Source organism: Stegostoma tigrinum, chromosome 5 (genome assembly GCF_030684315.1).
Source record: "Stegostoma tigrinum isolate sSteTig4 chromosome 5, sSteTig4.hap1, whole genome shotgun sequence".
Lineage (NCBI taxonomy): Eukaryota > Metazoa > Chordata > Chondrichthyes > Orectolobiformes > Stegostomatidae > Stegostoma > Stegostoma tigrinum.
The window spans coordinates 85,278,442-85,293,803 of record NC_081358.1 but is presented as its reverse complement, the minus strand read 5'-3'; the positions used below and the strand labels follow the sequence as shown (position 1 = coordinate 85,293,803).

Genomic DNA, 15,362 nt, shown 5'->3' with positions numbered 1-15,362 from the left:
AACCAGGCATAAATCAATACGTAATTACATTTTAAAATCTTCTATAGTTAATTTCGTAGGACAGTACATTTTCATTTCAGAAAGAATGAAAAGAAAAAAATTGGTTCAGTTTTAAATTTACCACCAGCAAAAGGAAGTCGATTTTGAACACTGGCCTTGCAGTACAGGAATCCTACTTCAAATTTGCTTCAGTGAATGGGATAAATCAGCGTGCACAAAAGAAGTTGGTTATTGGAAGTCATCATCTCAGTCACAGAAGATAGCTGCAGATATTCCTCATGGCAGTGTCATAGGCCTAATCATTTTTAACTACTTCAACTCCCTTCTCTTCATCATAAAGGTGAGGTTTGCTGATGACTACATGATGTCGAAAAGGTTAGGAATTGTAACTCCTTAGTCACTGAAGCAGTCCATGCCATAGTGCAACAAGATCTGGACCACAATCAAATTTGAGCTGATGAGGGCAAGTAACAGGCCTATCATACGAATACCAGGAAATGACCATCTCCAAAAAGGAAGAATGTAACAAACTTTCCTTGTCATTCAATGGCACTGCCATCACTGAATCCCTCACTTACAAAGCCAAGGGCTCTCACTGACCAGAAACTTGACTGGTTCAGCCATATAAAACTATAATATCATGAGAAGTATAGATAAGGTGAGTGGCAGGTGTTTTTTCCCCTAATGTGGGGATTTCCAGGCTCGGGGACATATGTTTAAGGTTGAGAGGAAGAAGATTTTAAAAAGACAGGTAGGGCTTTTTTTTTGTTCACACAGAGTGGTATATGTGTGAAATAAACTTCCAGAGGAAGTGGTGGATGTTAGTACAGTTACAGTGTTTAAAAGACTCATGAAAATCGTGTTTAGAATGAACTAGAAAAGCAAGTAATTTCTTTTGGTCCTTGAAATCATCTGCCATTACAACCTCCTAAAGGCATTTGGATAAATACATGAATAAGAAATGCTTGGAGGAATACAAGCCAAGCGTAGGAAGGTAGAACTAATTTAGTTTGGTATTATGATCGGGATGGATTAGATGAACTGAAGGGTCTGTTTCCATGCTGTATGATTCAATGACTCCATATATATAGTGGTAGTTACAAAAGCAGGTTAGTGTTTGGGAATTCGGCGACAAATAACTCTCATCCTGATTCCTCAAAGCCTGCCCATTATCCAGAAAGCAGATGTGATGAAGTACACACCGCTTGTCTACACAACTGCAGCTCCACTAATATTCAAGATGCTCGACACAGTTAAACACAAAGCGGTCCACTTGGTCAGTGCAAAACCATCACTCTAAATATTCACTCCTTCCACCAGTGGCACAGAGCGACGGCGCCCCAATTCTGTTCTTTCTTGTTGTTGGTTCTAATGTGACAATAATTTCAGCCTCTCACTTCTGTTTCTTCTCTACTCATTCAGTCAAATAGAATTTCATAGAATTGTCAGCATGTAAACAATACATAATTGAGACTGGTATCAGATACTACACATGAGCTTCCTTCCACATTATTTAACTTCCCCACTTATCCCACATTCCCCCTCTCACTCTCATGTATGCATCCTACCTTCCTGAAAATAAGTCAAAGCTACCAGTTTCAGTCAGTGCACGTGCCAATGAGATCAACATTTTCACTAAGTAAAACAAAATTATTCGAAATTTTTTATTCCATTGGCGATCTTATATTTATACCCTCTTTTTCACAAATGGAAACAGTTTCTCCTCATTCATGCTTATTGAAATGGCCTACTCTTGATTGTATTTCCAGCAGTAGTATTTGCCCTAAACTCAATTCCATGCTGCACCTTCCAACTACTGGCTTCTGTCATTTCTGGATGTGACCAGGCCATCTACTGTATTTAAATGGAACCAGTTTCTCCACATTCACGCTTATTGAAATTTCAACAATTCTACTGGATCTCTTCATCAGAGAGCAACAGCCAGCTATATAATTTTTCATAGTTACATCTGGACTTCTCCTGCAGTGACTTCAAAATTCTAGGATGCTACTGCAGAAAGGACAAGCAAGCCTCATTTATTAGAATAGCCAATAATTAATAGTCTTCAGAAAAGAAAAGTATCACTTTGTGCAGCATGGTAAATATTTGCAACATGACACTTAGGGTGTTGCTTGTGATTTTCTCCTCCTGCTCAGGCCTGCAAAATGGATATCTCGCTCTACACATCTAATGTCTAATTTCAGACACACAAATATGGCCAAAACACTGAATGTTTTCAACAAAATAGATATAGTGCTTAGGGCCAAAGGGATCACAGGGTATGAAAGCAAAAGCCAGAATAGGGTACCAAGATGGATGATCAGCTATGACAGATTGAATGGCAGAGCAGGTTCAAAGGGCCAAATGGCCTACTCTTGTTTGTATTTCCAGCAGCATCATTGCCCAAATCTCAATTCCGTGCTGCACCTTCCAACTACTGGCTTCTGTCATTTCTGGATGTGACCAGACCATCTACTGTGTTTAAAGGATCTTGCATCTTGCCACTTTGTGTGAAACAGTTTCCCAAGCTCACTAACACAAAACTTCACCTGTCCTGGATACTCAGTTTCCAAAATTTCACCATCATGCAAATTCAGACAACCAATTATTTCCACAAACATGCTATTCTGAAGCACAGAACTTTGGAATAAAAAAAAAAGAGGCCATGCAGATGACTGGACATCTACTCGCTCTTCTAAAGATCTGAAGACTAAATTTTAACTGGGTCATCCTAATTCTTCTGACAAATAACTTCACTTTTATCTCTACTAAACTATATCAGGGGCAAATTCCTCAAGGTTTCGATCTTGACCCCAAAAAACAAATGGATTATGCTGTTAAAAAAATTTGCACTCACTCAGTAAGTTTCATCTCATACTTGGTTCCAGCTACCCTACTTCTAAGCTTACTGGAAGTGGCGCAGAGGACAGGCTGCCAACTGTTTAGCAGGTGACAGATTGGCCAACTGAATATTTTAATGAGCAGTTGATTTGATCTGCTTTGTTGGTCTATTCCTGGATGACCAGGCTTCCCTCGAGGTAAGCAAATTAAAAGAAGATTTTAATAGAATACCGTTTGTGTAAAAAAAGTGTAAAGAAGTTTTCCTTATGTCTTTCTACTTGAAAAGAATGAACTAACTTAGTACACAGGCAGGATCACCAATGGAGTGGCAATTATTGTCAACCTGCTGGTCTGCTCCTATTTTGCTGACACTGACGGTGCTCCACATTCCTGATCGGGTCTTCTCAGTCTGGATTCTTCAGAAATGGGAAGCATAGCATTTATCCAAGAATTCCCATTGGACTGCAAAAGCACAGATAGGAAGGCAAGCTGCACCGTCTGTCATTAGGTAGTTTAAATGGTCAGTGTAATCATAGTGTATGGGGAAATGAATGAAGATCAGTGAATGGGTGATGTAGGTAAATAATGAGATAAATGAGGAAATGGATAGTGTGACAATTGGGTAGGTAGACAAATAAATGATGGTCAGTCAAGAAGGGTTTTAAGGTCAAGGACAAGTCAGGTATAGTCTGGTGGGGGAGGTGGGTAAGGGGTGGTGGAGGATAGGCATATTGGGTCATGGAGGTAGTCAGGTTGTTAAAGGGAGTAATCCTGTCAGGATTGGGAGGGATAGCTGGACTTGTTAGGATGGGGAAGCTAGATTAGGATTTTTGTCTAACATTTCATGGTAATTATTCACGTAAGCCAAGACTATCCAAAGTCTTCACTTACAATTCAGAGTTGGAGACTGTTGTGGACAGTCCCAGAACGCAGAGGAATTGCTATCAGAGATTTAAGCTTCTTGCACAATTCTATATGATGTGAGTGTGTCAGGATTCTGCAAGGTGTCAACTTGTATCTCGTGCTGTTCATCCAGTCTCCAACAATTCAGAGACAAAGATCTCAGTCATGCTTTTGAAGATCAATCATAGGATATATAGTTTTTTTTTTACATATTGCCCATAAATGCTACAGTAGAAATCTTTATGCAATAAGTTACACCCATACACCGCTAGTATAGTTGTTTTAGCAGCAACAAAATAGGAGTGAATCAATGATAGAAGCTACACTTTTTTTGTGTGTGCATGGGATGTGGGCACCGCTGGCTTTGCCACATTTATTGCCCATCCCTAACTGCCCCAGAGAAGGTGGTGGAGACTAGTTTTCAATGATTTGCTACAATCCTCAGGGGTATAGGCCCTGTTGGGAAGGGAATGCTGGTATTTCCAGCCCCCTTCAAAAAAAATTGGTCAGTGGCAAATCAGTTGGAAAAATATGGGAAGATCAGAAAAATTAGATTCTTGATGCTGTGAACAGAGTCCAATACTGCAACCAAGTTTTAAATGGCAAGGTGATTAATTACAATAACTAGTAACATAGGAACAGGAGGAGACTATTCAGCTTATTAAGCCTGCCCCACCATTCAATAAGGTCACAGCTGATTGAACACTTTCATGCCTTTTACTCAGCTCATTCTCATAACCCTGTTTGGCATGGATAGTAAGAAATTTAAAGTCTCTACCTCAAACGTACTCAAATACTAAGCCTCCTCAGGTCTCTGAGATAGAAAATTCCAAGGTTCACAACTCTCTGAGTAAAAAACATATCACTCCATCTCAGATCTAAGTCACATCTCCCATGATTAAATTGTGCCCCCTGGTTTTTGACTCCCTAACCAGAGGAAATATCTGACCTGCATCTACTCTGACTATCCCTTTATGTATTTTGTAGGTTTCAATGAGATTACCTCTTATTCTTCAAAACTCAAAGGAATACAATTTTCCCTAATCTCCCTTCATATGTCATTCCCAGGATCAAAGGGCTGAGTACAGTGAGAAACTTTACTGCACATCCCCAGTAATATCAGAAGCAGCTGTATCTTTCCAGTCACAAGGCAGCCAAAACGGCATTCAGTACTGTAGGCACTATCTAAACCAAGCTCCTAAACAATTGAAGCAAGACCCTCATACATAATCTGATACAAGATGATGAAACTGTTATCAATTCTCATAATAAATCAAACAAAACTGAACTTGAAAGTTTTGTAAATAAACTTTAATAACAAGAATACCTGTGTAACGTACAGAACTTCATGACAAAAGTGTTTTAGAATGTTATCATCCAAAAGTAACCTGCACATTTGATTTCAAAATCATGTAAGGCCGGCTATAACCCTTGAGGAAATCTCAACCCTTAAGGAAATCTAGCTGCAAGATAGAAAATAATTGCATACTGCCTATCTTTTATCTCTGAATCATCCATGAAACATTGGTAACCCAAGAACTTTCTGCCCACAATGTGATTTGCTTCAAAGATATACTACTGGGAATCGATAAGGGCAGCTTAAAAGGATAGGGAAAGAGGGAAATAAAATCAAATCTTTTCTCATGAATAAAGATCATCCTTAGTATTTTATGAAGCAGCTAAAAAAAAGCACAGCATGCCAAGTGAGTGAAGTGCAACAAAACAGCTTGAACCAGCAGCTCCCTCTCCCCATCCCCCTCTCTGATGAAGGGTCTAGGCCCGAAACGTCAGCTTTCGTGCTCCTGAGATGCTGCTTGGCCTGCTGTGTTCATCCAGCCTCACATTTTATTAGCTTGAACCAATTATGCCTGTTAACTGCAAACAGACAAAAACTCACATCAAGCAAAGGATTGATAATGGGTCAATAAAAGCATACTCAAATTGGTTTCAAGCAATACCTTAAATGACAATTTAAGGCAAGTCAAGGAGCTAAAGGGAATTGCAGATCTAAATCATTGGAATGGGCTCCCAGAATTCCAGAACTGAAGGAATTGAGGACGTGAAGGTTGAGGGTGAGTGAGATGGGAGTACCAGGTCCATGAAGCAATTTGAATATGACAATGAAAATTTCATGTTTGAATTGATAGCAAATCAGGAATGAATGGAGGTTAGCTTGTGCAGTGGTGATAACTGAATGAGATTTGATGCAGATTAAGATACCAACAACGAAGTTCTGCACAAGTTCAAGCTTTCAGAATTTGGCAAATTCAATGCCTGAGGAAGAGCATTGCAAAAATAAAATCTGGATAGGTATTAGCAGCAGACAATAATATTAAACAGGTCTTTTGGTCATCATTGAGTACTGTCCTTGCCCTAAGTAGGCAGCAATATGTTTCAAGACAATGAAATGTGAGGCTGGATGAACACAGCAGGCCCAGCAGCATCTCAGGAGCACAAAAGCTGACGTTTCGGAATTGCTCTAAACATATGAATGTCTACATCGTTAAACCTTAGGAATCACAATGGCCACTTTCTATGGTGAAGTACGAGTTTAATGATGTATATTGATGTTAATAGTCAAATTAGCCAGCTAATTCCTGGAATTGTGATACATTGTGAATTGACACTTGTGCAGAATTTTGTCAGATTATATTGTTCCTGTATTTACTTCACATTTTCGCATTTGGTCTCAGCCTGCTTGGTGTTTTTAATGTAAAAACAGAAAAGTTCTCAAGGGGTGGACTTGAAATATTAACTGTTGCTCTCTCCACAGATGCTACCAGATCTGCTGAGTTTCTCCATTTCATGTTTCCACCATCCACAGTATTTTGCTCTTATTTGGGATTTTAAAGAAGTTGTTGGATTTGTACATGATTTGTCCATCAAACATATAACAATAAATTAGGGCTGGAAATTAAGAGTCCAAATTCCAGTTAAAAATGTTATTATTGTTAATACAATGTCAATTAATCTCTCAAATTCAGTCAACATTTCTGTATTTAGGAAATTTTTCCTAAAAATTAGAAGAACAATTATACTCTGTCTTGTACTTTAATCCGATCTTTCTTGCCCACAATTTACTTCAAACACGATTTGACACCAATTCACATACCTTATCTCCCTTATTCCCCCATTTCTTTCTCAATACTCCATCACCATCCCTGTCTTATTCCATTGGCTGGGAACACTCTCTAACAGTTGCAACACTGTGATATACATTCGTGAGGGAATGCCTTTGGCAGTATACAACATTGATGTTCAGAGTCAAAGTTCCATGCACAAAACAAAGGCCTGTTCATTACTCCCTACCACCTACCCTCAGTTGATGAATGAGTACCTTGTAATTTTGAATGCCTCTGGAAGCAGGCATAAAGGCACAGAATGTATTTTGGAAGAGGGACTCCAAATTCCATAAACAAGGCTGCCTCAGAAACAGCATTACTGACTAAGTTGACTGATTCCTGAAGCTGCCAAACAGCATCTGTGGTAGGTGGTGAGAACCCTAATACAAGGGAAAATTCAACCTGACCCGATGGTTACTAATTGATTTATCACAATGCATCTATCAATGTCAACAGTGGCAGGATTGACTACCATGCAGTCCTTGTGGAAACAAAACCCTGTCTTCACACTGGAAACACTATCCAATACCATACTACTACTACAGAGCAAAACTGAATAGGTTTTCCACTCCCAATTCAATGATGAGCATGCAGGATCTCCAGATGTACCTAAATGAGGTGCCAATTTGTTGATGTTACAACACAGGACTACGTTCACACAAAACAGCAGAAACGACATGCTATAAAAAGATGCAAGTGGTCCACCACAACTGAAATCAAACCTCCACGAACAAGTCACATCCAGTAACGAATGGTGTTATGACAGTGGGTTCAGTATTGGAGGACAAATGGCCAGCCCAAAAGGTTTATAATCACCTACAGGTGAGTGAATAATCTACATCGTTCTCCTCCTGAGGTCAAAAGGAATATATGATTAAGGAGTAGGCCACCCGGACTGTTGAGCTTGCTATGCCATTGAATAGTGTAATGGCTGATCCGATAATCCTCAATTTCAATTTCTTCCATTACCTTCAGAAAACTGGAATGCCTTACTGATTAAAAATCTGTCTGTTTCAACCTTGAATATATTTATTGACCCAGCCAACCGAGTCCTCTTTGGTAATGAACTCCAAAGATTCATTACCCACTGAAGAACTTCCTCCTCATCTCGGTCTTAAATATGTGACTTTTCACTCTGAGGATTATGCCCTCTCCTCTTAGATTGTCCAACAAGGATGGCAACCTCTCTACATCTAAACCATCAATATAATTTTACAAGTAAATCTTCCATGCCTCAAAATTAACCTTGTGTATCTTTTCTGGAATGCCTCAATATCTGTCGTGGTAAGGGCACTGGGCTAGTAAACAAGACTAATATTCTTGGGTAACAACAAAATGTGAGGCTGGATGAACACAGCAGGCCAAGCAGCATCTCAGGAGCACAAAAGCTGACGTTTCGGGCCTAGACCCTTCATCAGAGAGGGGGATGGGGTGAGGGTTCTAGAATAAATAGGGAGAGAGGGGGAGGCGGACCGAAGATGGAGAGAAAAGAAGATAGGTGGAGAGAGTATAGGTGGGGAGGTAGGGAGGGGATAGGTCAGTCCAGGGAAGACGGACAGGTCAAGGAGGTGGGATGAGGTTAGTAGGTAGATGGGGGTGCGGCTTGGGGTGGGAGGAAGGGATGGGTGAGAGGAAGAACAGGTTAGGGAGGCAGAGACAGGTTGGACTGATTTTGGGATGCAGTGGGTGGAGGGGAAGAGCTGGGCTGGTTGTGTGGTGCAGTGGGGGGAGGGGACAAACTGGGCTGGTTTAGGGATGCAGTTGGGGAAGGGGAGATTTTGAAACTAGTGAAGTCCACATTGATACCATTAGGCTGCAGGGTTCCCAGGCGGAATATGAGTTGCTGTTCCTGCAACCTTCGGGTGGCATCATTGTGGCACTGCAGGAGGCCCATGATGGACATGTCATCTATAGAATGGGAGGGGGAGCGGAAATGGTTTGCGACTGGGAGGTGCAGTAGTTTGTTGCGAACTGAGCGGAGGTGTTCTGCAAAGCGGTCTCCAAGCCTCCGCTTGGTTTCCACAATGTAGAGGTAGCCACACCGGGTACAGTGGATGCAGTATACCACATTGGCTGATGTGCAGGTGAACCTCTGCTTAATGTGGAATGTCATCTTGGGGCCTGGGATGGGGGTGAGGGGGAGGTGTGGGGGCAAGTGTAGCATTTCCTGCGGTTGCAGGGGAAGGTGCCGGGTGTGGTGGGGTTGGAGGGCAGTGTGGAGCGAACAAGGGAGTCACGGAGAGAGTGGTCTCTCCGGAAAGCAGACAGGGGTGGGGATGGAAAAATGTCTTGGGTGGTGGGATCGGATTGTAGATGGCGGAAGTGACGGAGGATGATGCATTGTATCCGGAGGTTGGTGGGGTGGTGTGTAAGAACGAGGGGGATCCTCTTTGGGCGGTTGTGGCGGGGGCGGGGTGTGAGGGACATGTTGCGGAAAATACGGGAGATGCGGTCGAGGGCGTTCTCGATCACTGTGGGGGGTGGTCCTGGAAGAACTTGGACATCTGGGATGTGCGGGAGTGGAATGTCTTATTGTGGGAGCAGATGCGGCGGAGGCGGAGGAATTGGGAATGGGGATGGAATTTTTGCAGGAGGGTGGGTGGGAGGAGGTGTACTCTAGGTAGCTGTGGGAGTCGGTGGGCTTGAAATGGACATCAGTTACAAGCTGGTTGCCTGAGATGGAGACTGAGGGGTCCAGGAAGGTGAGGGATGTGCTGGAGATGGCCCAGGTGAACTGAAGGTTGGGGTGGAAGGTGTTGGTGAAGTGGATGAACTGTTCGAGCTCCTCTGGGGAGCAAGAGGCGGCGCCGATACAGTCATCAATGTACCGGAGGAAGAGGTGGGGTTTGGGGAACACCTCCGCTCAGTTCGCAACAAACTACTGCACCTCCCAGTCGCAAACCATTTCCACTTCCCCTCCCATTCTTTAGATGACATGTCCATCATGGGCCTCCTGCACTGCCACAATGATGCCACCCGAAGGTTGCATAAACAGCAACTCATATTCCGCCTGGGAACCCTGCAGCCTAATGGTATCAATGTGGACTTCACCAGTTTCAAAATCTCCCCTTCCCCAACTGCATCCCTAAACCAGCCCAGTTCGTCCCCTCCCCCCACGGCACCACACAACCAGCCCAGCCCTTCCCCTCCACCCACTGCATCCCAAAACCAGTCCAACCTGTCTCTGCCTCCCTAACCGGTTCTTCCTCTCACCCATCCCTTCCTCCCACCCCAAGCTGCACCCCCATCTACCTACTAATCTCATCCCACCTCCTTGACCTGTCCGTCTTCCCTGGACTGACCTATCCCCTCCCTACCTCCCCACCTATACTCTCTCCACCTATCTTCTTTTCTCTCCATCTTCGGTCCGCCTCCCCCTCTCTCCCTATTTATTCCAGAACCCTCACTCCATCCCCATCTCTGATGAAGGGTTTAGGCCCGAAACGTCAGCTTTTGTGCTCCTGAGATGCTGCTTGGCCTGCTGTGTTCATCCAGCCTCACATTTTGTTGTCTTGGATTCTCCAGCATCTGCAGTTCCCACTATCTCTAATATTCTTGGGTAATGGGTTCAAATTGTACCATGGCAAAGAAATGGGAATTAAAAATTAATCCGACAGTAACCGTTGTTCATGTCAAAAGTAAAAACCCATCTGGTTCACTAATGCCCTTTAGGTAAGGAAATCTGTCATCCTTATTGGATCTAGCCTACACATGACTCCAGACCAACAACGTGGTTGACGCTTAACTGCTGTCTGAAATGGTTCCAGAAAGCCGGTCAGCACCAGGACAATCAAGGATAGGCAACAAATGCTGGCCTAGCCAGCAACATCTACATCCCATGAATGAACATATTAAAATAATTCACTGGGAAGGTCCCAAATTCTAAGAATGCTTAGCAGATTACTAGTAGTGCAAACCTTAACTCTGTTGCTAATTCTTCACAAGCTAAGGCTGCAAAGCATCTGATCTGGGGGACTTATTGATCTTGAGCCCCAGTAGTTTCCATAAAAGTCACTGTATTTATTTCTTCTTCCTCCTGCCCCTTCCCTTTAGTCCTTTCATTTTGTATTATTGGAATGCTATTATAATCCTCTTCTGTGAAGAATGACAAAGTATTTATTCACCTCTTTTGTTTCCTGGTTTCCCAAGATTTTTTTTCCTTAGCTATATTTTCTAAGGAGCATATGTTCACTTTGGCTTTTTTTTATTTAAAGAAGATCTTACTGCCACTTATGACCCTGACAGAAAAGATATTTTCCTCATCGGTGTCTATTATTTTTATAAGGTATCTCTTAGTTCTAAATTCTCCTGGTAGGTTAATCATCCTTTCAGCATACACCCTAACAAGTCCTCTTGGGACTTCTAAACCTCTTCTTCTAAACTGTAATGGATACAACCAGTCAAAAACTTTCCTCAAAATATCTCCCTCACTCCAGGAATTACTAGAAAAAACACTGTCTGAATTGCTTCTAATATAATTATCTCATTTCCTAAATAAAGGAAACCAAATCTGTACCTCATATTCCTGATGGTCTCACTTGTACAACTTTGGAAAACATTTCTCCTTTACAATAAGCAACAATACTCAATTTGCTTCCCAATTATTTGTCGTGCCAGCATACTAACTTTTTTGTGATTCATGCACCAGGACACTCGAGTCCTACTGTACTCCTTTACCATGACATTCTGAAATCTCTCTCCTTTTGAATAACATGTTGCTTTTCTGCTATTCCTGCAGATATGGACATGTTCACATTTTCCCACATTGTGCTCCATATGCCTAATCCTTGCTCACTCATTTAATCTATCTATATTTCTTTGCAGACTCGTTTTAGCCTCCTCAGAGCACATTCCTATCTTCATGCCAACAACTAATTTAGCAATCATCCATGCTGCTCCCTACTTCATTGACCTTAATTTTCAGCCAATTCAATTCAGTCCATACAATATCAACAAAGAACTGAGCCCACTGGATACAGTCAAGGCTACAGGTCCTGGCAATAGTCTTGCTTTAGTGTTCCAGACAAGTCACATCTCCAGTCAGGCTGTTTGAGTACAACTACAACAAAAGCATCTACAGATAAAGAGGAAAGATACTCGAGTACCTGGTTCAGTAAAAAAAGACACAGGACAAGTTCAGCCTGACCGGTAACCACTTCAACTGCCTAACTCAATCATCAAAGTGATGAGAAGTATTATCAACAGAGTTATCAAGTGGTATTTACTCATAATAACCTGTGATCAGATGCTCAGCTTGGATTCTACTAGCAGTATTAGGCTTAAACCTAAATACAACTTTGATCCAAACATGGACAATTGAGCAGAGTTGAAGAAGGAAATTGAGAGTTACTGCCACCAAGGTGAACTTTGACTGAATGTGAAATCAAGGAATCTTTATAAAGTCAAAGTCAGTTCAAATTGGAGGAAAACTTTACGTTAGCTGAGGTCAAACTTAGCATAAAGTCAAATAGGTCTGATTGACCATCATCTCAGCCCAGCTCATAGCTGCAGGAATTCCTCAAAATTACCTCTTTCACTACTTCATATTGGTCTTCTATTCACCACAAAGTCAGAAATAAGGACTTCTACTAACTGCATCATATTCAGGCCCACTCGGAGTTTCAGATAATGATTCAGTATGTGCCTATATACAAAAAAATCTGAACCACCTTCATATTTGGGATCATAGGTGATGAATGATCAAACCAGCATGGCAGAGTATAAACATAGCATTATCACAGTGAAATCCATCATCATCAACATCCTAGGTTGCAGGAGAAATGGGATCACCAAAGAATACCACAGTTAAAGTCAGAGTTTGGGTGTTCTGTTGTGGCTGACTCAGATCCCGACGGCCTAAAGCCTTTCCACCACCCGCAAGGAAGGAATCAGGGTGTGAAGCACTTCTGCAGCCTTCAAAGGACCAGGGTCGATCCCCTAGCTTGGTGGTAACTGTAGAGTTGGGGATATGCCCAGACATGAGGTTGCAGATCGTGCTTGAGTACCAATCTGCAACTTTCAACAGACCACATCGCCTCATGGATGCCCAGTGTTTAGTTTATAGATCTGTTTTGAAGTCTATCTAAGTTAGCACGGAAATTTACCACACAACACAATGTGAGGTATTATGAGTATGAAGGCAGGAGTTTGTCTTCACAAGGATTGTGCAGTGATTACTATTATTGATCCTGTCATGGACATATGCATATGTGATAGGCAGATTGGTGAGGATGAGATCAAGCATACTTTTCCCTCTTAGTTCTTTCATCACTTGTTACAGACTTATTCTAATACCCTTTTAGACCTGGCCAGTTCTATTAGTAGTGCTGCTCATGAGCCATTCTGGGGGGTGGATATTAAACTCCCCAGAGAATACATTCTGTACACTAGCCATCCTCCATGCTTCCTCCAAGCGTTGTTCAATATGGAGGAGCAAAGTCACCAACTAAGGGAGAATGTACATTGTAATGTTTGACCTGATCCATTATACTGGATGAGTGCAAATCTAATAACGCTCAATGACAAGGATGCCCAAATGATGGACACCCACATGCATCACCACCTCCATCGCCATCATAATATGGCTGCTTTGTTTACCAACTACAAGATGCACTGAGGCAAAGACTTAAGGTTAATTTGCGAGGACTTCCCAATTTTGGGCCGATCACCTAAAAAGGGTCCAGCCAGCTCATGGAACACCATTTCCAAGCTGCCCAAATCTGTGAAAAATAAACGTAAAAAAAGATACCTGTCAGATTTTTTGATTTTCATCTGTCTGGCACTTCGTTGTTTGGAGGTTTCAGTCTTTGTTCGTCTGGTTTCTTTTTTGCAATTTTCTTTACAGCTCTCAGTTTCACTCTCAGAGGTATAATCAATGTCTCGCTTTGCTTTTACTGCATTGGAAGAAGTTGGAACCTTAAAAATTAAGAAATTCAGTATGAAGTGCACTTCCCCTGTTAGGTCAGTCTCCACAAAATATTGATTACTGAAAGCTAATTTAAGTAGAATTAAGCTTAATAGCCATGCAGCTCTTTATTGTTAAAAACATTTCAGGTCACAGTGAAATCAATACGAACATAATGAGTTATCAGTGATGTAAAACTGAAGGAATACTTGGCTAGAATGATAATGTTGGAATACTATATATCTCCTACATTGATTGCTATGGTGTTGATTTTAACCTTGTGCAAGTAAATGTCTATGTTTGAAAATATCCAACCCAGTCACATCTGCAAACTCCTCTTTACTAACATCTAGGGGCTAGTGTCAGGATTAGGGCAGCATCAGCCTGATATCATCATACTCATGGAATCATACCTTACAGACAATTTCCCAGACTAAATCATCACCATTCCTGGATATGTCCTGCACCAGCAATGTGGTGGCACCGTGGTAAACAGTCGGTGAGCGTTTGCCCTGGGGATCCTCAACGTTGACTCTGGACACCATGAAGTTTCACAGCATTAGGTCAAACATGCTGACTACAATGTATATTCTCCCTTAGTGATGACTTTGTGCTCCTCCATATTCAGCAATGCTTGGAGGAAACATGGAGGATGACTAGAGGCCAGAATGTAGTCTCTGGGGAGTTCAATATCCACCCACAACAATGGCTCATTAGCAGCACTACCAATAGAGCCTGTCAGGTCTAAAAGGGTATTGCTGTTAGACTGAGTCTGTAACAAGTGATGAAAGAACTAATAAGAGGGAAAGGTATGCTTGATCTCATCCTCGCCAATCTGCCTATCACATATGCATATGTCCATGAAAGGATCAATAATAGTGATTGCTGCACAATCCTTGTGAAGACGAACTCCTGCCTTCATACTCATAATAACTCACATTGTGTTGTGTGGTAAATTTCCATGCTAACTTGGATAGACTTCAAAACAGATCTATAAACAAAAAAACCGGGCATCCATGAGGCGATGTGGTCCGTTGAAAGTTGCAGAATGGTACTCAAGCACAATCTGCAACCTCATGTCTGGGCACATCCCCAACTCTACTGTTACCACCAAAGCTACGGGATCGATCCTGGCCCTTTGAAGGCTGCAGAAGTGCATACCAGGAGCAACACTAGGCATTTCTAATAGTGAGGTGTGAACCTCGGGAAACTACAAAATAAGGCCACTGACGTGCCATCAGCACAAGCAGCAAGTGGTAAATGAAGCTAAGTGATTTGAAATGGATCAGATCTAAGCTCTGCAGTCTTTCCAAATCCAGTCCTGAATGGTGGTGGACAATTAAACAACTCACTGGAGAAGGAGACTCCCTGAATATCCCCAATGATGGGAAAGCCCAGCATATCAGTGCAAAAGAAAATGTTGAATCATTTGCGACAATCTTTAGCCTTCAGCTTCCTCCAGAGCTCCCCAGCATCACTGTACCAGCTTTCAGCCAATCAGCCATGATACAGAGAAATGGTCAGATGCACTCAATACTGCAAAGGCTATCGGCTCTGGAAATATTCTATCAATAATACTGAAGATTTTCGAA

The 15,362-nt window shown here is 42.0% G+C and overlaps 1 protein-coding gene across 1 annotated transcript in view; it reads right to left on the bottom strand.

The window, feature by feature from the left end:
- Window positions 1-15,362, bottom strand: part of lrrcc1 (leucine rich repeat and coiled-coil centrosomal protein 1) — a 185,088-nt gene that overhangs the window by 81,399 nt on the left and 88,327 nt on the right. Inside the window, exon 8 of the mRNA XM_048528955.2 lies at window positions 13,615-13,781. Within this exon, the coding sequence (XP_048384912.1) occupies window positions 13,615-13,781 (167 nt within the window). The remainder of the gene's footprint in view (window positions 1-13,614; window positions 13,782-15,362) is intronic.